We start from the raw sequence: 25,752 nt of genomic DNA on the forward strand, positions 1-25,752 counted from the left end.
ACGAAGTGCATTGCTTGATTCACTGCTTATAAATTGTAAACTATAAACTATATTCATCAATTTATACTAATGATCTGTCAATCTTATTTCAGTTGGTTAATGTTGAGTGGCAACTCTATGCAGATGATATTAAACTTTACTCTAGACGACAACTCCATGGGTCTCTTTTTGTCTACAATATCATGAACTCTGTTATCGATTCTCCATCTCTTCTTGAACAAATACCTTTCACTATACCCTGTTTGAATTCTCGTTATAAAATTAATTTCTCACTGCCTGTTCCTCGTACTCATCACTTACTTGGTAGTCCTCTGTTTCGTTTCCTTCAGGTATTGAATAATTACAATATTGATTTTACACTTAATCCATCTATCTATAAGAATTTGCTCCTTACTCTGTTTTCTTAATGTAAAATTTCTATATATTTTAATTCTAGTTGTGTATTGATTATTACTGTTTTGTATTTTCTGTAACTCTTAGCCTTCTCACCTTTATTTAGGTCTGTGTGTCCTGTGGGTGAGAAATGTGTATATATAAATAAATAAATAAATAAATAAGAAAGCATCCCATCACGGTATTTATTATTTTAAATCCGATTAACAATAATGACGCCACTATTTCAGAACTGAGAAGAGAATTCATGCCCCATTTTTGGGATATAAATTCTCTTCTCGGGTCTCAGGTAATTATATACCTTTACCTATTATATGTAAAGGTATATTAGTATAATTTTACATATACCGGAAAGGCGATCCTGCGCTTTTCGGCCGTGCATTATAGCCTCAAGTTGCTGACACACCAACAAATTCAACAACAGTTTTTCAACTAAATCCGCACACTATTGAAAACTCGCTGCTGAAAGAAACATTTCTAAGCATACATGATATGCATCAATGAAATGAAAGGGTTTTTGTTTTGTTTTTTTGTCTAGGAAAGTAAAGTTGTGGGCGATCTCTTGTAACTTATCAAAAAAGGTCCTCTTCAGGACCTGTGAGTGCGAAACAAAATAACTTTAGTGCAAATATTTCAGAGGTACTGTATTTATTAATGGGCGCGATTTATAAATTGAGAAAAATACATAAGAAAATTCTCATAGTTGCTATATTTATCTTTATAAACACAGTATTTAGGGATTAAAACGCTTTGAGTATCTCCAGTGTTCTTAAACTGAACTGTGTATCTCCACTATGTCTTGACACTGAACAAAGAGGACAAGTATTGATAGTTCAACACTTGTCCTCTTTGTAAGATTTCACACAATTTCCTAATAGTGACCTCTGATTGGCTAATAAGCGACCTGAAAAATGAACATTATGATAATTAACAACACATTTTAATCAGTTTTGTTAAATACTGCAATCTCCGCGTAATTAATGGAGAAAGTCGATTATTGATTGACACAAATGAGTTGCTATGGGAACCGCCAACGAAACTGTTTAGTGTTATGGAGCGCCACGAGGTATAATGGGCTTGCACTTACCTATTAATAAGTTCTTGAGCACGGAAATTCGTGTGTGGTTCCGTGACACGTGTAAATTCCTAATTCTAAGCCTTTCTGGTTTTGCTCTCTCTTAATATTTCGAAGAGAATGTGAGAGAGGAGTAATCACAGAGGTCATTTTCGTCGATACGCAACGCAAGGATTCGCAAACCCACCAAAGCAGCAGCGTTCAGAAAATTAAGTAAATTAATCTCCCGGATTAAGGAACATTTGGTCGGGAAGAATATGGTAACGACTGCATAAGTAATCACAACAACTGTTACTTGAGACAGGAAGGGAAAAATAAAATAAAAGTAATAAAACTTGCTCGTATGCGTCTGATCGCCGTCTCGCCAATTTTTTCCATAAAGAGTGGGATTAATTTTCACAGCCGAAAAGGCAGATTCAAAAAAAAAAAAAAGAGGTGGTGTTTTATTGCATTACACCGCTTACATGCGAGAGTCCTCTATGGACAGAACACCTTAACTAATCAGAATAAATAGTGTTACCACCAGGCCCTCTACCGAATGTACTGTAAACTATTGTGAGGAAAGAGTTTCACGCTCTAATTCTGGGAGTGTAGCAGCTAAGTTTACCACTGCAATGACAACAAAAAGTAAATACATAGTCTTTTTTTAATTTAAATATTCATGATTAAATTTCTCATCTATCAGTAAAAAGTCCTGATTATTTCATTGTAGACATATAATGACTCATTATGCATTGAATGCTTTATAGTGAGTAATTTTTGCTAAAAACACAGAATTTTTAATTAAAATGAAACTTATCCCATATAATTTTCAAATATAAATATACTCCTCTTTTTATTTCCTTTTTTATTTTTCTTGCCAGGGATGGAGTGGAGATGTGCCAGAACTGGTCGACCAATACTACTCAGCAGATAGACTTAGCACTAAATATATTTTTTATGGTCTATTTTTTCATTAGGGTAAGTATTTACACATGAGTCAAGAAAATAACTTATCTAAGAAAAGTTTATATATGTAACGATATGGTGCTTTCGAAAATTAAAGCACAGCTTGCACAATTATTTTTCATAAAGCCTGTTTTAAATGCCAGATGCAATCATTCTCTTCAATCCAGCAGGCTACACTAACTCTATATACCACTCACTCTCAAATCCAAAATTCAACACAGACATTGCCGAATTATTTCTTTTCTACATATTGCCAATTAAACACTTAAGGTGTCAAACTGCATATCCGATAACAGGCTGGTAATGAAACGACATCACATTTCCCGAACGAGGATGTTCTAGAGGAATAGAGAGAAAAAGCGCGGGTGTCGGCAATAATGGGCATACTCCTTATTCTATATAACACAAATCTTTTACTAAACTACACTAAAAGATCTATATTATATTTAGCTGTATTTAATTTTTAATTTATTAAAACTTACATATGAATTACTAATTAATTTAATTATATTTCATTTCATTAATGAGTTACTCCATTTGGAACTGTTCACATAATTAATAACAGAAGAGTTTCCGAAATTGCAGTTTACATCAGTTATTCTTAACCAAATTATGTGCAGTACTTATTATAATTAAATTTTAAATTAAACGTTTAGTTTAATTTAAAGTTGTGATATACGATGCTAATACTTTATCATAACCAACAGAAAAAATGGCTTCAGTGGTGATAAACGGTAAATTCTCTCTATAATCTTGATGTCATTAAGAAGACATTATCCTCGAAATGACTTCGTCGCAATTTAGACGAGGGCATAGGTCATTCAAGAAAATTAATACAAAATGAACCAGGTTAAAGCATGGCGTTGATCGGAAAGTACTAAGGAAAATATTAATAGAATAAAAAGTGTTCAGGAAAACGTTATCGTCTATTTCTTTAGAAAAGATGACACTTAACCGTGATGAATAGCCAGCCAAAATGTAGAAAACTATGAAGTGAGGTCTTAAAACCTTCCATTTCAGTTCAACAGCTAATGTGCAAAAATTTGCAGATGCAACAAAATTCTCTGTTCCATTAATTCTTCAATTTGAGCAAATGGTCAATAAAGCCCTACTTATGGAATTACCTGCACGATTAATAGACCAGTTCGTAAATAGCTGCTTTCGGCAATGCCTTCCTTCTCAATGAACTGCTTTTCTTTACCAATGAGAGAGAAATGATAGCTGTCATTTATTCGACAACAATATTAAAGCTAATGCTGCCTATACATACTTAGAACCTTCAAATAAAGTTTTACCACAGTAGTCCAGCCTACATTCTGCTATTAATAGGACGTACTCTCAGCATTAATGTAACCCCACTAGAAGAAAGATGAAATGCACTTTTTTCATCCCATTTCCCGATGCCCATTCACTACAGTAAGTAATATAGAACCTGCAACTTGAATATGCTACCAGTTTGCTTAAAAATACTTATAATGGCTTGCCCTGAGCGCATTTAGTGGCTATGCTTCCTGCATTTGTGTGTAGTCTTAAACAGCAGCAAAAGTTTTCAGAGTCACCAAATAGCAAAAATATTTTTATTATGTATCAAAATGGTTTACGAGAATGAGTTTCGTCGTTGATAACGTGCCTTCAGTTAAGTCCATTCGGATATTCGAAATGTCTGGGCTTCGAAACGTAAGCAGCAAAAGACACTGATCGCCTTTTAGCATCGTTTTAAAGTATTGGTGGCAAAATGTTTGCTTATTTAAAGTTTATCTTAAGTTTTATTATCCCTATAAGATGAAATAAACTGTCAAGAAACACGTTACAAATAAATATTCATAAAATGCCACTAAGAAATCGGTGCTGCACGTATACTTTCACAGTTACAATGATGTTTCAACTGACCCCTTCACTCAACACACTACCAAAGATGGAAAAAAAAAATAGCTTTCTTTTGTCGTTATTCATATATGTAAATAATCTTATACTGTACAGAGACACAAAAGAAAATTTAGAGAAATTTACGAAAAAATTCAGCTTTGAGGCTAAATTTTTTTGTAAATCACACTATCATGTGATTTAATACACAGTGAAAATACAAAGGGTACTAGGAAAGTTTTGCAATACAGCTTTGTTTATTTAATTTTTTCAAAGTAATTTCCTCTACATTCAATACACCTCTCCATCCTCCGAAACCAATCTTTAAACCAGTTCTGCCAAGTTTCACTAGGGAGTAAAGCACACTCGTTGTCCCAAGCCCGTAGAAGGTCCTCATCACTGGAAAACCGCCTCCCTTTTAGCTTCATTTTCACATGCGGGAACAGTGCAAAGTCACAGGGAGCAAGGTATGGACTGTAGGGAGGGTGCTCGAGAAGTTTCAGTCCTGTCGTGGTCAAATATTCTGTGCAGGCTTTGGCGCGGTGAGCTGCAGCATTATCGTGATGGAGGTACCAGGTGTCCATTCTTGACTTTGGCCGCAGGTTCTTCATAGATCCAATGACTTTAGGCAGGCATTGTTCAGTATACCACTTAGCTGTGACTGTCTTCTGCGTGTCCAAAACGACACGTTCCACAATTCCACTCGATTTGAAAAATACAGCTATCATTTTCTTCTTTACAGATCTGGATTTTCTGACAATTACGGGTGTGTCGTCATCATCAAAGACCCAAACTTTGTTTTGAGCCTTGGTCGGCAGATCGTAATAGTACAGCCAAGTCTCGTCACCTGTCACGATGTTGTTCACATACCGAGATTGTCCCTTATCAAACTTTTTTAACATCTCCCGGCACCAAGTCACACGTCGTGTCATCTGCTCTTCAGTCAGTTGATGCGGCACCCAGAGAGAACAAAGTTTCTTCACGTGCAAATGATCTTGCAGAATCGAACGAATTGCTGGTGCATTTAGGCCCAAAGTATCCTCTATCTGTTGGTAGGTCACTCGCCTGTTTTCGTCAAGCATTTTCCTCACAGCAGTAACGTTTTCCTCCGTAACTGACGTTCGTGGCCTTCCCGGCCTCTCAGAATCCTCCAGAGTGAAATTTCCCCTTTGGAATTCTCTATACCACCTGAATATCGTTGTATGATGTGGACAATCATCATCTAGTGCAAGAGTCATTTCTTCTAAGCACTGGTCTATGGTTAAACCACGCACGAAATTATACCGCAAAACTGTCCTTATCTCATTTCGTGACCACGATGCCATCGCAAGCACTTTACACTCTCACTACTAATGAATAACTGAGCCCATCGACTTGGCGCGGCGGCTACTATGCACGTATGAACATGTCTCAACATGCAGCAACAAGCAGCTTCCTGTGATTCATTGTTGTGTCATATTGCAAAACTTTCCTAGTACCCTTTGTAAGTAGCGAAAGTAGCAACAAAGGGAAGATAATGAATATAGATAGGTGGAGAGAATGACATAACACTACTTTTACAAAATCAGCCAATAATTCAATCCACATTTCGTAATATTGGACACTTTAGAAACCATAAAAAAGATTGATCAAACCTAATATTACCTGAAAAAGTAAATAAATTCGCAAAACATGTAAAAATTAAAATTCATTGGTACTACTTGTATTACTAAGAAACGTAAACGTCAACTTATGGAGCAGAAACAAAATTTCAGTTTTAAGCAAAAAAAATAAAATAATAATAATAATAGTTGCTTTCTAGAAAAATGAACCAATTCCGTATCTTAACAAGCTCGTAACATCCAAATCTAACTGCCTTTATGAAAATTGAAAGGAAACTAAGAAATCGTTGCAGATAAATGGCAGCAAAGTACCTGGGGCTGATGGAATCTTTCAATTATATTAAAAGAAGCAGCAAAAGAGGTAATCAAACCATTAGCTATAATAATGAAAGCACCCTTGGATTTAGGGTAAGTTCCTATAGATTGGAGCTGTGTTATCGTGTCGCTTATTTACATGGGTAATGGAATCCTAAAGGAATTTTCCCCCCTACTCTTCAATTAAACTCCTAAATTTTCTCGGAAATAGTTGAGATGAGAGTGCAAGAAGCATACCTATATTGCAGCCTAGTATTGCAGACTCATATTGCAGTCTAGTTTTCTGAATATCTCCAGCATATCACTCACGATCGTCTCATAACCTGGATGTTTATTGTTTCCCAAAAAAATTGCATTCTATATTTTTAAAACTAATCCAAGCGTGTCTTTCAGTTTGTTTCATGGATTCTTCAAACAGGGATTCTAGCAACAGCTTGTGTTTTTCAAGTCCAACAAAAATTCCTGCTTTAATTTTTTTTTGTGGGTAAGTGATGGGAATTTAGTATAAACATATTTGAAACAATTTCCTACTTTATTCAGGCTTAAACGAACTGTTTCATTAAACCTAGCTTTATATGCAGAAGGGGTAATAGTACTTTGTGTCCAACTACTAGTAGCTAGTTTTTAATTTTCTTTGAAACTGATATCAGAGACTCTCTTGGTCGCCACACTTTCCTTTCCCAATGTTCACTTCTTGCTCGACTTTCCGACTCGCACAGAAAACAAGTCAACTTAGTTACACTAGCCAGCTATAATCCTTATACTGATTTTTTTTCCCAAAAGTAGCTTAACATTTTGGTAGGTTTCTTTTTAGCATGTTAAATGGGCTACAGGAGTGGATTTCATACTTGTCTCCATTATGAAAGAGAACTTTGAGCATTTGCATCGATGAGTCAGTAAACAGCCTCCACTCTGTTGGCCGACAGAAAATTCCAAAAGGTAACGTAAGAATGTTGTTCAATATAATATATCATTAACTCTACTTTGGAAAAATAAGTAATCAATTCTTTTTCAAGATGTCTATACCATTAAAAAACTGTTCCTGGCACCACCAGTTTTGACCCTAAAATCTCTGTAGACCCCTTTGGGTAGATTTAAATCTCTCACGAGATCGTCGAGTTCACTTTGTACAAACAGCCGTCGTTCAGACTTGTGAGTTTCTTTGTTACAATAGTTTATATCATCCTCTAGATTTCAAATGTCAAATTCAAGATCTGATGGCGTATGCTCAGGAATAATTGGTGGAGATGGTACACCGGTAGTTCAAATCCATGGGATATTGGCCTTAAAGCTGAAGTAATGTTGTTCGGGTACACGGTGCTTTGCTTGTTCTTCGCGTTACGTTCCTATATTTAGGAAATAAAAGTAACAGTCATTAATATGATCCCGAGGTTCCCTGCACACCTTGAGAGTGGCATATGTCTTGGGTTTCTTTTTACCACATTTCCACCATAGCAAGTCCTCCTCATCATGATGTTATAGCCTGCCTTTGTTTCGCCGTAACACCATTACCGCAAATGTAAAAAAATATATCTGGATTATTCACACGACAACGAGTTGCCACCGTCAAAGACACTGATAATCACATTAGATGCAGATACTAGTTAGCACGACTCCAGTAGAAAAAAGAACAGAATGCTGAAAAAATACTTAGAAGGTTTATATAGCTCCCTGATTTGCAGGGCTCGATATATCTAAGCACGTCTATACCTCTCAGTGACGAAAGAAGCTGTACGTATATTGCGTATACATGGAACGTGTACCTAAGAAAAGTATTAGTATTATTAGGGTAATGCAAGAAAGCAAGATTTTACAGCATGAGCAAAAAAAAATTGCCCATATCACCTGTCCATTCCCTCTAACAGTTTGTCTAGTTCGGTGGTCTTCAACCTATGCCTCGTGCATCAGGTAACTCGCGAGAACATTTTGGTAATCTACTTGAGAAAGATTAATTTTTTTTACAAAACTAAAAAGTCTTTGTTTTTTTATTTTATAGATATAAAATTATTATAATGCATATATGTATGTAATCTGTACAAATTCCATTAATATCATAATATAAGGATTGTTAAATGTACAGATAAAAAAAAATTGTTTGAATTCGAATACTGACCCATTAGCCGAAATTCCTGGATAAAACTAACAAAAACCGACCCACTCTAAAAAAAACATTGACAACCAATGGTCTAATTTTTTCGAATCGTCGAATTTTTTAAAAGTAGCTACTTCTACAAGACCAGACGGAAGTTTGTTCCAACAATCAACTAGCCGGTAGTTAAAGACAAATTTACGCACATCTATCCGCGACCACCTTCCACAATTTGAATTTATTACCCCTATGTCCCTACAACATACTTCAACAAGCTTCTCGGCCTGGAATACTGCCTCCTAAAATGACTCAATCGGTGCACTGGCAACGAATACACTCTTTCTAGGACCCGACTGTACATTAATTTCGAAGTCACCCCATGGAAACAACAGATTGTGGCAGTTAACCTTCTTGCACGGGCCAGACTAATCACAGGACGACCCGACACCCCTGACATCACTAATCTGATAAAAACTCCCCGAAGTGCTGGAAGAAATAAAGTGGACTCAGGGCTCCCATTTAGAACCAGTTTCAATAACCTCAAAGGCCTGACATGCATGTTTGATGTTAACAATCTATCAATCGATCTTGATAAATTCTGCCAGCAGCACACATACAGACACCAGAAGCTAATGGACACCTACACAAATCTACTGTTGTGACTTACAGGAACACTACCAGAAGGAAAATGTGGACTGCCTCAACCAAAGAAATGCTTGATATTTTTGTGCATATACTCGTATTTCCTGTTATTGTTCAGCACTTTTAGATAAAATAATACCTTTCTTAATTTGGGATACTTCGGTATTCCACAATCCTTAAGCATGTAAATAAAAAGCTCTGTAAATATTGTACCTTTCGGGTTAAGCATACATGTGCTCCATGTAACCCCAAACACATGTCCCTGTCTTAACCTTTGAATGTAAATATCACCGTCCCCTAGCTTACCTAGTCCCCGTCCCCTAGTCCAGGGGGTGGCTCTTGAGCAGAGCAATAAACAGATAATAATAATAATAATAAAATAATAATAATACCACATGTGGTTTGTATATGGTATCTTAACCAGGCAGCAGCAGCAGCAAAGGGGAACCCATCCTCAACACCAGGAGGTGACCTGTATTAACTTAATGGGATACAAACCACTGGTTTCCTTGCGTAGAGACTACTGGAATTAGGCCTTCTTAACACAGTCCAATCGGAAATGTTTCATCCGTGGCCGCAGCAACCTCAAGAGACAGTTGATGACAGGACATCATATAGTCGTCTTTCTGTTAGAGCCAGATAGCGGTCTGTTCTGGTGGACGTAGTCCTCGGGCGGCCTTGGCCACTCTTCTTGTAATGGTCCCTGTCTGCTAAAACTGCTTCCATAGTGCTGAGACTACACTGTGTGACATATTAAGTCAATGTGCCATCTTCGCCTGCGACGGCCCACCATCTCAAAAAAATCATATAAACAATGATGACTTGCCATCCTAAGTACTGGAGATATCGCTGTCCCAATGAGCAAGCCAGAAAACGGGAATGAAGTAATGTGGTCACGACCCTTGTTTTTATAAGCATGAATATTTGCATAATGTGCGGCTCTGTAAGGTGGTAGATCGATTTCTATTGGATACTCGAAATTTTACATGCCAGGAGGTGACCTGTATGCCTATTACATCAAATATTCACCTTCGGCGACACTGTTCACAATAAAATATTCATGAAAAACATTTTTTTCTGTTAATTTTATTGAGCAGTGTAGTAGGGATAATAGAGAATTAATTATTCATATCTTTACTTTCAACTCTCATTTCATTCGAACCTGTCCTAACATGAGATACGAGAAATTTTGAAGCCTCATCGGTGATTATCATAATTTTGAAACTTAGTTTTACTATCATACTGTTGCGGAGAAAATATTCGAATAGCGGTTCTTTAGAAAGCATTTCCCGAATTGTGTTAATATAAAATTTTTCATTCTTTTGGTACATGAACCTCCACTTTACTGTGCTTATATTAGGGCCATCCTGTGTATGCATTATTAACTGAAAATGTGCGAAAATATGAAACCAACCAAAATATTAAAACCAATCATTTTAATCGTTTTTTAATTCATATGCTTTTAATTATTGCTCTGAATACTTTAACTTTCCATTAAAATTATACTGATAAAATAACTATTAATGTGCTACTAAAGTAATAATAAAAACATACTATTTTCTTAATTTTAGAACAATTAGTATGATATTTAAACAAAAAAAGTGGAAGATATACAAGAAACATTTCAATAAAACGGTAAACACACTACCTTCATACAAAAATAGACTAAAGTTCCCTCGTGGGTAGCACGGTTGGTATAATCACTGTCCTCTCCACACCTGCAGGAAAAGACCTAAGTTCGAATTTCTCGCGTCAATAATGACGCGAGGGATTTTTATGGGCCTTTTTTCACAAAGGGGTTGAGTTTGTCGATTTCAGGTGAGGGTAGCGTAGTGTTTTCTCCCGGAAACTCCGTCCAGCAAATAGCAAATCGACCATAGAACACACGCACTTTACAGACATAATATATACGGCGCAATATGGCCTAAATTGTTGATGCGTCTAAAACCATACAGAAACCAAACTCTAAGTTAGGTGGAGAAAGACTTTGGTTTCTTGTTTCCACAATTTAAAAGAATCTGCTAACATCGTGTTATGCTTTCATAACAATGCAATTGAATATTAACCTCCACTTTATATTTTATTTCTTCTCAAGTTTATTTTTCTACTAAAGGGGTTATGCCATAAGAATGAAACTTTTCAATATTCACACTGGCTGAATCATTCCCTCGCCAAAACGGCTCTGAGGAATTTTTTGAGATCTACTAAAAATAATAACTGAATTAAAATTACTTTTCTTTCTTCCTATCTATCTATCTATCTTTTTATTATAATTTATTATTTATGGTACAACGGGATACTGAACAAAGTTTGCTTCGTTAAGATAAGACACATCATCATTTGCGGAAAGATTACGTTACAGACATGTTGCGTTAGATTCGCAGCGAACGCATTGAGACCACAGGTAGCTATTTCAGCCATCGTTCGTCATTACTAGCAGCACCGCACATGTCACTTTTAGTCAACGTTTCCTCAGTCATAAACAAGGAAAATGGATATTTCCCCATCATGTCTTCCTTTCTCTCTTTTTTTAGCTGCTGAGGCAACGAAATCTTTCGGGAATTGGCTGTAAAGAAATCACTCGGAGCAATAAAATTTCTCATTTTATTTATATCTTTTTTTTACGGACATCAAAATCCAAAAACTACTCCTTCACAAGCGATGAAGTTTATTTAAAAATATCTCATTAATTTTGCATAATCGAAAGCAGAAACAATTAAAAAGTTTACTGAAAACAATTAATGCATTAATTGTTTTCAGTAAACATGCATTCCTAATTTAGCAAATACAAATTCTTTATTTAATTACTGACGTTTTAAAATCGCACGTCTTTCTGCCTCGCCCTGTACAAATCAGCGTTTGCCTATTTAATTTTTCTTTGCTATAGCACTACATGGAAAAAAAATACTAGCACAACCTGAAAAAAAAACTTTTATTCGCCCCTTACAAATAATCCTTCTCTTGCTTTCTTTGTTTTGAGCTATATAAGTTCCCATGACTAGGTTAAACTTCTCCATTTTAAAACGCTGTTTCCTTACGTTGTCGCTTGACACATGGTTTTAATGACCTATATCCCGTTTTCTCCTACACCAGTACAGTGTAAATGTCTCGAAACTTGCTACAGTACTTCGAAAAGCGTTTTTGGTTCTTTTGCAATACACCAAATATAATTCTTTCATGATTATGTTTTCTTGTCTTTCCTATTTTCGGATTACACTAATGTTCAAAATATAGCATTCTAATCTTTAATCTGATTCTTTTAACTAACAATAAAAATATCAAATTAAATTTAAAACAGCTTTAAGAATGCATCAGGCATTACTGAAGTGCTAAGGTACGCGGCTGTAGCCACATACCTTCTTTAGTCAGTCTGCACGCATGATAATACCAATCATGTTCACTTAAATCATAAAACGGTCTGGAAGAAAAATTTCAGAAGTGAAAAACCTCAGGAAAACCAGTGAGACGATATGTCACCTTCACTGGACTAAAGTTCTCACAAATTGAAAAGAATCTAGAAAAGAAATAACCTAATGGAAGGGAAACGGAGGTTGTGCAACATACATAGAGAAAGGATGGCAAAACAATACTCGGGGGAAAAACTCTATATAAGGCTGAAATTTATTTTTTCAAGGTTTTGACCCCACTCCGTTTGGTCGGTGATTACAAGAATATTACATGCGTGTTCACTTGAAAATACAGAAGCCATTACAGTAAACTGTAACGCACCAAATGCTTTTAGGTACTACAGTATATTGCACAATGCTAGTCATCAGTAAGCGGTACATTATATTTATGTATAAACTCTTTTTATTTTTTTTTCTTAGTTTATAGCAGCTAGTGACAAATTGTGGTTCATGCTGGAGTTGCATTCTTTTGTCGACTACTTCACCATTCCCCCGTCCTTCTTGTCTATCTACCTCGACAGGACGTGGATAGGTAAGTAATGAGTATTTTCATTAAATACTGTACTTTTCATAACACTAATACACGCATGTGCAAAAGGTTTAGACTCCTTGGTTTTTGTTTTAAGTTTCATTTTTTTCATTTTTTTTTTTTTTCATTTTTAATTCTGGACAATCTGTTTTATGATTAGAATTGTACACAGTTTTAAAGTAAACCATTTACGTACACTCCCGCCTAAAAGTTTGGAATCACACTATGACAACAGTGTTCGTTAATTTTTTTCAAATTAACTATGACAATGAAAGGTTTAATATAAAACACACATTGTGACAAGTAATTATTATGATAGTGTGTCTTCACTAACATTATTCCAAGCGGTCTGCAAGGTTTTTCAAAAAATTTATGAAAATCGGCAGACTTGATGGTCTAGAATCCCATGAAAGCTCTGCTAGGTTTCATTTTAAGGGCTGGGTTTCGCTGGGTTTCATTTTTAGTAAGGAGATTGGGGTGGCCACGTCATAATTTGCAATATCCCCTCCTGTTGTTTAGTTACTGGAAAGTTCTTGCACATCTTAGAGTTGTTGTTGTTATTTGGTTTTTAGGAGCATTAGCAACTAAGGCCATATTGCTCAGGGATATGCGGTGGTCATTCCCTGACCTTTCCGCATCCTCCGTATTTGGTGGTGACGGGCTCGAACCCCGGTCTAATCAAGAAGCTGTTTGTTGTTTGTTTGTTTGTTTGGTTTTTAGGAGCATTAGCAACTAAGGCCATATTGCTCCGGGATATGCGGCGGTCATTCCTTGACCTTTCCGCATCCTCCGTATTTGGTGGTGACGGGCTCGAACCCCGGTCTAATCAAGAAGCGTGTGCTGCGCACTGCTACTCCTTCCCACCTGGCTACGGAGTCGCCCATCTTAGAGTTGTGCTTCGGGTAATTGTCTTGCAGTAATATAAAATTTAAACAAAGTCAAAGCACAAAGGATATCGCGCTGTGTTCAAGAATGTTTTTATAGCCTTTTTTTTTCTTAAAATTCCTTCAATTCTGACAATGTCACTCACTCCAGAAAAACAGAAGCAACTCCAGATCATGACCGAACCACAACCAGTGCTTGACTAAACAATGTGGCACCATTTTTATCTTCAGTTGATTGTCTCACATAAACGCTACGCTAAAATCCAAAAATTTCAAAAATTTGGATTCATTCCTCCGCCGTACGTTTTTACACTCTTCAACTGTCCAACGTTAATGGCTCTTAGCCGAAGCAAACCGTTTATTTCAATTTTCTGGTTTTAATAAGGATTTTCGGACGGCTACACGACCATTAAATCCTATTTGTTTAAGACGAGGTTTTAAAGTGGATGTAGACAAGGGAGTTTCTCTGTTCCTATTGAACTCAACTCGGATTTCAGGTGCAGTAAGTCATCGATTGCAGTTGGAAATCAGTGTTATGGTCTTATCTTGTGCTTCCGTTTTATGCGCACTCATCCCAATAGTAGTTCGTCCTCTAAACTGCCAGTCTCCTTGAATCCTCGAATAGTAGTTTGCTCCTTTAAATGAAACACCTAGTTTTTTGCCAATATTTCTCAATGGAATAACTTTCTTTATATAGAGTTATAATAGCACTTCTTTTTTCAACACTCAGTTCCTTATTTCTTGCCATGTTTATCACGAAACACACAAAACTTACACCAAGCATACCATCTGAATGACGGGTGTTCGATTTTTATAAGTTACAGCTCTTACTTCTCAATTTCTATTATTGCAAAGCATTCTAAAATCATCTACAATCTTGTATAATATTTGAATACTCTCACTTTCTAGAATCATCTACAACGTTCCACCACATCAGGAATCTCCTACAATGTTCTACCATATTCAGGAGTCTCCTACACCTTACTGGAATATTCGAGAATTTTCTAGAACTTTCTTAAATATTTAAGTTTTTGATATTTATAGATAATATAAAATAAAAATTGGTAAACAAATTTTATTAAAACCAAATTGGTTTTAATAAAATTGAAAATTAAGAAAAATGAAACAGGATTCCAAACTTAGGTCGGAGTGTATAAATTCCATTTCAAAAGTTATCTCCAGGAACAACTCCTTTCAGCTAATTCAAACGCGAGGGCAAATTAAATAACCGATAGATTCCTTGGTCATTCGTGTTTATTTCAAAACACTGTTGCTAAGTGCAATTACGAATATTAGTTGCTAGGCAAATATGCCAAAGCAACAACTGCGTCGCAACAACACATCGTACTCCCGACTGCCCCAACACCAGTGATGATTGATTATGACGTTCTGTAAAGGGAATGTTTAGTTATAATCTGCAGTTTATTACACCACACACGAAGAGCTAACATCTCGTGAAAGACATAAGGATATATGTGACTAGTTAAATTTTGCCCGTTCACTTAATGAATGTGCCTTTAATAGTTACGAGTTTAAAGTATCACAGCAATTGCACCATTATGTTTAGGAAAACTAAAACATAATTAAAAATATTTAAAAACTCGAAGGATATACAACGTCGCATTGGAACGACTTATCGAAAGCCACTCAAATAACATACCAGCAAGAAGATAAACAACTCGGTCAACTACTGAGTGCCGGGCACTCAGGATGAAGGGTCCGTAGTCACGTATGGTCGTTAGTGTAGTATCTCAAATACATTGCCACATTTAGAGTCACGTGGGAGATAAAACCACTTAAACTCAAACGAGTATACCACTGTGCCTTCGTGTGTGACTATTCCGGCTGCTGCTCGGCCTATGCTATATATTGTTTTTCTTAATCTACATGTTTTTGTCTACTTAAAACGCAGCCTTGATCCATGTCAATGGCGTCTAGTACATATCTGTAAGTCATTGAAAATAATAACTCCTTATTGTATACATGAATGTTTAGTACATGAAAGTATCTCATTATGTTACGGCTAAAAGCCTAGAGTCACATAAGATAAAAAAAAGGGTAAAAATAATAAAACAATAACAATAACAGTAATAAAGCCAAACAATAATAAATAAAAAAAAACAACACGAATAAATAGAAAATAACGTTATATTTCTCCGTATTCCCTTCCAGCCAAGATGGTTGCATAAGAGAGACCATATTTTGGCAATAAACAGCTATTAACACAGATGTATATAAGCTTTATTCTTTTACTAGTTTGAGAGAATGAGTGAACAATTAGAAAATACATTATGTTATCAAATCTACTGGAACTCCAAGAGATTCATGTCTCTTGGTGTTCCAGGCGCTATTTTCGGTTGCATAAACTGATTTTACCACCCTTCAGAAAGCGCCATTTTCCGTTGCATAAACCGATTTTATCCACCCTTCGGAAACTTACAACGCTGCCATATGTGAATGTTTCTGAATGACTTGTTTTTTCTGGTCGTTAATATTATCACGACTTTTAAATAAATTCTTTCACATAAATTATTTTAAATTAGTATTAACGAAGTTGACATCAACAACGTGCAGGAGTTACTCCATCTCAGCAGACTAGAATCACGAACAAAGAGCTGGTAGAGATACAACAGCAGCGTTCTACTGAAGACTATCGTCATCATCTGTGGAGTCTCGTTGAAAAGAGTTGTTCATGTAGTAGTGGTAGTGGCATGTGATGCAAGTGTATGAGCTTATGCAGCATCAGCCAAAAAAAAAAAAAAAAAATTACAAAACAATCGCCTCTAAATTTATGCATTTATGTTTATGCATGTATTTAAGGAAGTGAATAAAAAGTTTCCATGTGATCGCTTGTTACAAAGAACTGCTCTGGGAGAAGCTTCGAGCTCTCCATTCAACCCTTGAAGCCTTCTTCAAGGAGGGAAAGGTGTTACAATGTGACTCATCATCCCGCCAGTAATTCCATTTTCTCTCCCAACGCTGCCAAGTTTGCCATTCTTGGGGTTGCACCATTCATTTTTATACAGTAGCCTTATTGTATTCAATTATTCTTTCATTATTGTTCATTTGACAATACAAAATATATTTATTAAATCATGTTTATTATCTGTACTCTCATTTAAGAAAAACAAAAAACCCCCTAATGTATTGGTCATAAGTAATAAATTACAATGTTGGGAAGGATCTTCTTTGGGGCTATGCTACAGTACCGTAAGCCCCACATAGCTCAGATTCAGTTAGCGCTCCTGTTTCCAGTAACGTGTCCTCGCCGTTAAACATTTATGCATGTATTTATGGAAGTGAATGAAAAGTTTCCAAACGAAATAAAGAAGCGAATAGGCAAAGAACGACGACAGTTTTGACTGCAGCGTTAAAATCAGAAACCTCAGAAATGGGTGAGATCTTCAAATTCAGAACGAATAGCTACTGTTCGTTCTGAATGTACTGTTCAGTACTGTTTGTACTGAACAGTAGCAAATGAACTCTTAAGCAAATTAAAGTCACACAAATAGATGAAACTGTCAGATGCATAGCTGCAATCTAGTGTAGGAAGAGAAGCAAATGAATATTGAACCAAATATGAAGAACCGAATATTGAACAACACAATGGCCGTCAATGATAACTATTTGTGATTTTGAAACTAATAAGTTTCTCAAAGAAAGATCTAAAGACAAAAAGTCAATAGTCGCAAACCAAATTAAAATTGGAATTCAGACGAGCGTTTCCACATTTTCTTCATGAAATAATGTCAAATACAAGCTCTCCGCATTATAAAAGTTTCAAAGAAAATATCAAACTTTCAGCGCTATATTGTTAGCTTCAATGTGTGGGAAAATTGCTACTCTACTTAGCATTAGGCTTAACACCGATCTTTCATCTTCATCCAAATGATGGCGAGCAGCGAAAATTTGCACACCTGTACGTGCTTAGTACCACGGAAGCTGTTGACGCGCGTCTTACAGATCGTCAAATGGTGCGTCGTAGGGTCGACTACACAAAACTTTTTTCTCCTCATTATATGACAAGTTATACTCTAATAATTAATCTGCGTTCTAATTCAGTTATATGTTAAAAGCAAATGGCTTCTTAAGTAATTAATTTTTCAATTAATTTTTTCAACACATTTTAGGTCTACGGTTCCTCCGAGCTTTACGGTTGATGTCCATACCGGATATACTCCAGTATCTGAACTTTCTGAAGACAAGTAGTTCCATTCGGTTGGCACAACTAGTTTCCATTGTCATCAGTGTTTGGTTGACGGCTGCAGGAATCATTCACCTTGTAAGTAATACCATCTGTTGGCTGAAACTGTCTCAATGTAAGAAATGCAGAGTATACAATTACTGACATTATTATTTTAAAAACAACATATCATTGGAATCATTCAAAGAAATGGAGAAGACTATATTAAAAGTTGCAAGAAGCACGAAAAAAGCATTTTCACGTGGCTAACATGCTCAAATCTAAGCTGTCTACACGTCCGTTTCCCCAATCCTGCTGAGAATAAAGAGTGTTTTAATTGAAAAACCCTCGTAAAATGAACGAGGGTGGTGTAATTTCACTGGTAGAAGAGAGAACCAGGGGGAGAGACGACTCAGTAGCGAAACTATTAATTCTGGGGCGCCCTGACAGATGCTGATCGGCCCCCAAGTTACTTTTAACAACCATACCAAAACAGCTCATTAAGTTTACTTTCGGACAGCGTGATTACGCAGAGGAGCCCTCAGCCTCCCCGACGTGATACTTCTACCCCATTTCGGACACTCCTGCTTTCCTTTTTGCTGACCTGGGGATTTCCTTCCCAGATGAAATCGTGTGACGACAGCAGTCCCTTCGTGGACCTCCGTGGAGGCCACCTTACTGATGCTGGAGTGTCTCCCCATCCACCGTGAGATTCTCTGTCTTCTTCTGAATGAGTCCTCTTCTAGAATGGCACCTACTACCTTCGCTTACACTGTTCTCCTGCTGACCAGAGGAAATGCTATTCCCTCTGGATGGGGTTCCTTGTGGTTGACAGTCTTCGTCATCTCATCGTAGGATCACTTTGCGTACTCAACTCTTCTGGGAGGTTCTTCTTTGCTAATGCTTGGATCCCGCAGTGGGATATGCGAACTCCCTCCTTGTGACAGTTTCTTTTCTTGTCTGAGGTGCTTTCCCAGATAGATTTCCTCTTCTGACTCCTGGTACACCACGCAGTGGGATATAAACTGACACCAGGTATTAGTCCTTGGTGTAGGATGCACTCAATCAACAGTGGTTTTTCAAGTGCCATACACTTGACAGCATGCTTTTGCACTTTACTTGCTTTGCTTCCAGCTCACTTGTGGACACCCTTTGCTCTTGTTCATGGCTTCCATCATTCTATATGTTTTCTGTTCCATTTTGCCTGGTAATGTCTCTCCTAATATCCCTTACATCTTCTTTCATCCCGCCCTCTCTATCTACTATAAACCTCCGCTTCCTCTCTCAAATGCCAGCCCCCTGTCCAAACAATAGTGTTGGTAGCCTAGGGAGATGTTTCACTAAAGAGTAGAAGCTCAAGAGCTTTCCTTTAAAAACCCTAGGGTGACTGACGGATTGCAGCATTAACAGAGTGGATGGCCAGCCTCCTTGTGGCAGGGATGGGAACCACCAACAACTGTCCCAGTGATTGCTGTTGGTTGGTTGCTGATGCCAGTCACATAGCACGAACCTGACACCACACCAACACAAACCCTACATTACATTCACGACTGTCTGAGCAATGTTCATGCTTCTTTACAGCGATATTCGGCGGATTTGTGGGAAAAACCTGGTACTGCTTAAACGAGTAAAACTGTCTATTTGGTGTAGCATGTTGAAAATAACTGGAATGAACTCCCTGGCACCATGATCGAAGGACAGAGTTTGGTAAAGTTAAAAGCGGAACTGGATAGTCACTTTTTGGTGACGGAGAAAGCATGAGTGATAGAAATGTTTCTTTTTTGATAGATACAGAAAAAAAGTTCACTTCTTTGCATCATTTAACCATTAGTACTAATGCATAAAAATACTTGTCCTGAATGAATAAAATGATCCCAATATCCGTGTCATTTAGAAACATCAGGTAACCTGCTCATGCAGCTAACTGGATTAGTGATTTTTTTTTTTTTTTTTTCAAATCCATAATTTCCAAACCTGAAAACTGTTCTTAAGGGAAGGTGTTGTTGTTCTAGTAAGGTTTTAGGAGCAACATCGACTAAGGCCATATTTCTCCGTGTATATTGTCTGTAAATTGCGTGTGTTCTGAGATTGATTTTCTGTTTGTTGAACGAAAAACCCATGTTTCCGGGATAAAAAACTATACTACCCTCGCCTGAGATCGACTAATTCAGCCACGGTGTGAAATAGGCCCATAAAAATTCCTCACGTCACGACGGAACTCGAACTCAGGTCTTTTCCGCCCGGTGGGGGGGGGGGAGATGGCGATCCTACCAACTATGCTACCCACGAGGGCGGAAGAAGGTGTGAGGGCATGGAGAGTATAACTGACATGGTTCTGCAACGAAACTCTATCACCATAAAAGAGGAATTGCAGAGGCGCCTCCAAACGCGAAAGGAATTAAAATAAAGCATGTCGCTTGCGTACAGTTCCAGATCTATTTCTCATAGAATACTATTCTCACATTCAATTGTACTCAGAAAAACTCAAAAAATCCTCGACTCTCATCATAAAGGAGCACTTGAATCTGATCTCAATATTTTTAACAGACATTTCATCTGCATTTCCACAGCCTTCTTCTAAAAGGGAACACTCTACATGCAGCGAGAAACACTCACTATCATTTAAATACAAAATTAACGAAATAACCTTCTTCCTTTCTGTTTAATCCTTTCTTTTTCCACTTGAGCAAAAACGGTGTTCATAAATGTGACAGCACTCACATGCACGCAGATATTTATATATCATCAGTATTATCTGTTTGCGTCTTGTATTTCTAGTTTATACAATTAAACATGATAATTTACATTAAACAAAAAATTTCTGTCACTACGTCTATCTTTATCGGTTTAAATAAAAAGATAATTTGTGGGGGGAAAAGTAACTGATCGCAGATGGATAACCATAAAAAAAAATAGAGTTAAGCGTTAAAATACTGGATGGCACTACTTTAGAACAACTTTCCTTCGTACTTGTATCATTTCCTTAAAATTATACTAATTGTTAATAAACGTCTTCTCAATCTTCAACCCCCTACTCTCTAACTACTACAATGTGATATGAGTGTATCATCTTGTAGTAGTTGCGATTCAACAATCTTTGGTATTTGGAATATTGTATCATAAAAATTGTGTGCAGTGTTAATTTCGTATAGAAAAGATCTGAATAATCATGAATAGGCCTTATAATCTCTTCCGATAATATAAAAACTTAATTTTATATATTTTTTTTTTCAGGGAAACGATGGCATTTATGAAATAATAGCATTTTTACTTTACACTCATTTCCTTCGTTTTCTTTCTTAAATATTTATAAATTAATCATGTGACTAAAAGAGATAAATGAATCTATTGCAAACCGCAAAAAAAAAAAAAAAAAATTATATCCCTCTGTAACCTTGCAAGGCGCCTCCGTAGCCAGGTGGGCAGGAGCACCAGTGCATAGCACACGCTTCTTGATTAGACCGGAGTTCGAGCCCGTGACCACCAAATACGGAGGATGCGGAAAGGTCAGGGAATGACCACCAAATATCCCCACGGAGCAATATGGCCTCAGTTGCTAATGCTCCTAAAAAAAAAAAAAAACCCTAATAATAACCTTGCAGGAGTGAAAAGGAACTAGTCATTAGGCTTATGTATTCCTTAGTAAAGTCTATTTTCAAAACTTTCTAAGATAAATTGGTCGATCAGTTTAATTGTGACAGAGAATAATTTTATGCTGCTACCGATCTTCTGCAATAATAAAGGTAATACGAGTATCAGACAGCATGCGTTCAATTAATCCACTACCGACAGGAACACAATAGCTAAATTAGTGAACCGGAGTTGTCTGCAAAATCATAAAGTGACAAGAGAGTATTGAAAGAATGAAAAACTGTCCACGGGAAGGCATAAAACACAAAAAAGAATGAAGTGCTTGAAAAGAATTCGGATTTCTCACCAAGCCGTTAACAAAAGGAATGGACATTAGCAAGACTTACAAATAATCCCTGCAGAAAATCCAGTCTCCATTACAGAAATAGATAACGATGCCCTATTTTCATTAAGTTTTAAGAAAAAGACTGCTATGTCCTTCTTTATACTGTATTTAATATTCTGAAATGTGTTTAGTACTATGTGTAAATCAAATGAATGAACGCAATGTAAAAAGAAAGGAGATTCCAAATCGCTCAAAACACATGTAAAAATAATATCATCTGTACAAACCATTAGAAAGAGTACAGCAGAAGGTAAAATTTTCGAAATAAGGATGGCATCGAAGCCGTGCTATTCCAATTCCGACAACATCCAAAGTTTTTTTTTTTTTTGTTGTTGTTTTTTTGTTTTTTTCGAAAGAGTTATTCAGCAGAAAGATGGCAGAAGTGCTCAGATAAAGTGAGTGACCATATCAATAATAATGCTTGTATTCTTGATAATTAGTGCCAATAAATTAAAAATTCCAATTAAAATTTTATTCATACACATATTTTCTAATTTTTTAACAATATCTTCAGAGTTATCTTCTTGCGATATTGACGGGACGGTTAAAATAATTCCAGACCAATGTTTAACGGCTCTTGGGAAAAACGCATCCCAATTCATTTCAGAGAAAAAAAAACATTACATAACTATTTGGAACCGTTTTAGAAAGTTACTTAAAATTATTAGATAAAACAGTTAATTTTTGATAATAATTATGAAATCTTGTTTCGAATTACAGCTTGAAAATTCAGGGGACCCGCTAGATTTTGACAACAGCCATCCCTTGTCTTACTGGGAGTGTGTTTATTTCCTGATCGTTACCATGTCAACAGTAGGATATGGAGATATTAACTGCCAAACTGCTTTGGGCAGAGGATTTATTGTTCTGTTTATCCTCGTTGGATTGGTACGTACTCTGAATTCTAAAAATATATAATTATGCTGATATGCCTCACTACGAGAAATCAACCTGTTTAATTAGTTTTTAAATTTACCAAGACAGACCGAATTTAAAAATCGAAAAATTGAGATTTTATTAAATATATTTAACTCTGCAGCAGATAAAATGAAGTGCAATGCAAAAAATTATATTTTTTAAATTAAAAATTTTAAAAATATCCAATATGGATAAATAAATTATGAAAAAAATTCTTTTCTATCGCTGAAGGAACGAATAGATGACAGATTAAGTTTAAGGACACTGGAAGTGTTTCTAAGTCATTTTTTTATCATTATTATTATTTACTGATGAGAAAATATTTAGCAAAGGCTTTAATTTCGCTCGCAATAAGATAATAAAATTTATATATTAAATTTATACTATTTAATCATTTTATGATATTTATAACATTAAGCATTTTGTCTTCCCTTTTTATAATGAAAATAAAATTCCCTTTCAATAATTTAGATTGAATAAATTGTATGTTGTTGTATAATACTGATTTAGGGTATTTCCCCATACCCTAAATGAGTATGTCATTTAGGGTATGGGGAAGCCATTTGTAGAAGAAAAAAAATTAGTTAAAATTTCCGCCGCCAGGGGAAACGGCGCTGCACATATGTAAAGGTTGTAATTTACTTCAAGACACGCTGCTTAAGCAAATGACATCCTGGTAGATAAAAGCGGAAAGGCCAACGCCACCGTCAATAACCATTATGGCTATTATATAAAAGGAACGTCGTCTTTTCGTAAAACAGTTCTACCAGAATAATAGTAACGCTAATGCAGCACTACGTGAATATCGGAAACTTAAATAAAGGTTTGCGTAAAGGACCTTTGACGTCAGAGGGGCTTCGAAAACTAATAAAAAAATTTGAAGCGACCGACCGGGGAGTAGGTGTAATTGCCGGCTGGGGACGACCACGTATCGGAACGGAGGTGTGGATGAAGTGGCGGTTGCAATGGTCAGAATGCGAAACACTACCAGTCAGCAGTGCCAGAGGTGTGTCAAGAGATTCGAACCTTCCTTGGTCTACTGTACGTAAAAGTGCTTCGAATAATTTTACGCTGGTTCCCGTACAAGATTCAGTAGTGCAAGAACTAAAGTCTTGTGATCAGCAACGACGAAGACTGCTCTACGATTTATGGTTCGTATGGAACTTGACGATACATGGGCCCGAATGATCTTGTGGTCTGATTTCACTCTTCATGGGGGCTGTAAATGCACAAAACTGCCGAATATCTCGTCCACCTGCTGTGCATGAAAGGCCACTACAAAGTACATACGTGAGGACCACAACGTCCATACGCGAGACCACTACAAAGGCCATGAGGTGTACGGTAACTAGTGCACGGTACTGCGCTCTTCTAAGAGATCACATTATTCCCGTTCTGCAAGAAAGGAAATGCTTTGGGACCGTAGTGTTCATGCAAGATGGTGTCCCTCCCAAGACGTTGGTCGACAGTTGTGAGGGAACTGCTCCGTTTAACATTCAGAAATCATTTCTAGAGACTTACGGCAGAAAGACCACTATGGCCAGCCCGATCAGCAGTTCTCAATCCCTGTGATTTCTGGCTATGGGGGGTTACCTGAAAGACAGAGTATACCATGGCGGCAAACAGACGCTTGTCGATTTGAAAGCAAGCATTAAACAGCATGTATCACCAACTGTGTCGTACGCAGTCCTCCGTTTTCAGAATGTCATCTCAAGTGAAGGAGTCTTGAATCTACAGATTTCGAAGTTCTGATGTTAAAATCTAATCCTAAGTTAAGTATTCCATCTCATGCTTACAGTGCCAATTTCTCTCCTGATGGCGGAAATTTAACTTTTTTTTTTCTTCTACAAATCGCTTCCCCTTACCCTAAATGGCATACCCACCGATTTTCACAGCGCTACATCTAACCGTTTTGACACTAGGGTCTCCCGAATAGGGAAACTTATTTTATAACCACCCGGTATATATATAGACAGATATATAAACTCATTGCCAACAGAATATAGAGGCATATCCAGGCAAGAGAACTTGTGGGTGACTGTAGAGGGTGAAGTTTAAAAAATTCTAAATGCAATATACTGCACATAATTACGTAATAAATAAAATAAAGAGTACAAAGTGAAATAAAATGAAATAAAGAGTACAAAGTGAAATAAAATGAAATAAAGAGTACAAAGTGAAATAAAATGAAATAAAGAGATCAAATTAATAGAAAATTCCATTTCATTTTGTGTTCCAGCATCTATGGGTCAGCAACAAAGGATTTCTTGTTGAAGATGCCAAAAACATAGGTAAAGGATGAGTAGGAATTCGTTTTTTTTAATCATTTTAAATATGCACTGTAATGAGAAACTTCATAGTTCTAGTAGAAAAATTCTGACAAGATTCTGGGAAACTTGTTGAATTCAACAAGAATTCAACATGTTTGAGACCCACCTGCAAGATAAAATAATTTTAATTTCAGAGAACCAGATTGGTCCACTGTAAGAAGGCAGGAAACGAAATAGATCAGAGTGCACCTCATATTCGGATGGATCAAACACAGATCAGTTTTAAGGACCCAAAAAGCATCTAGAATTTTGAGCCTGAGACGGAACTAAATGAGTATTGAGTCATATCACCACAAGAATTTGTGAAATCAATTACGTAGTCTCTTAATTAAATTAATTAACTTAATTCTGTTAATACTATAACTTGCTTCCTCGTCAAGACCTTTCGAATTATATACGATCGAATGATATATCTTTGTCAACGGAAAACTCGAGGGTAAGTTAATAGACAAAGATACAAGGAAAGTAAGGACAATTTGTGTGAAACCCCATGTAAGGCATGCTTCTAATGTCATTGTATCTACTATGCTACTAGACGAAGTCTAGGTGTATCGCCAGTTGCCTGCCTGCACTAATCTGTTTTCTATATGCGATGTGTA

At 36.5% G+C, this 25,752-nt stretch overlaps 1 protein-coding gene across 1 annotated transcript in view; it reads left to right on the plus strand.

Annotated features, from left to right (window-relative positions):
* Positions 1-25,752, plus strand: part of LOC150081591 (calcium-activated potassium channel slowpoke-like) — a 409,705-nt gene that overhangs the window by 230,351 nt on the left and 153,602 nt on the right. The window contains exons 3-6 of the mRNA XM_090380557.1: positions 2,332-2,428; positions 12,754-12,865; positions 17,877-18,028; positions 22,626-22,793. Of these exons, the coding sequence (XP_090236683.1) occupies positions 2,332-2,428; positions 12,754-12,865; positions 17,877-18,028; positions 22,626-22,793 (529 nt within the window). The remainder of the gene's footprint in view (positions 1-2,331; positions 2,429-12,753; positions 12,866-17,876; positions 18,029-22,625; positions 22,794-25,752) is intronic.

Source organism: Mastigoproctus giganteus, chromosome 8 (genome assembly GCF_048544385.1).
Source record: "Mastigoproctus giganteus isolate SK-2022 chromosome 8, ASM4854438v1, whole genome shotgun sequence".
NCBI lineage: Eukaryota > Metazoa > Arthropoda > Arachnida > Uropygi > Thelyphonidae > Mastigoproctus > Mastigoproctus giganteus.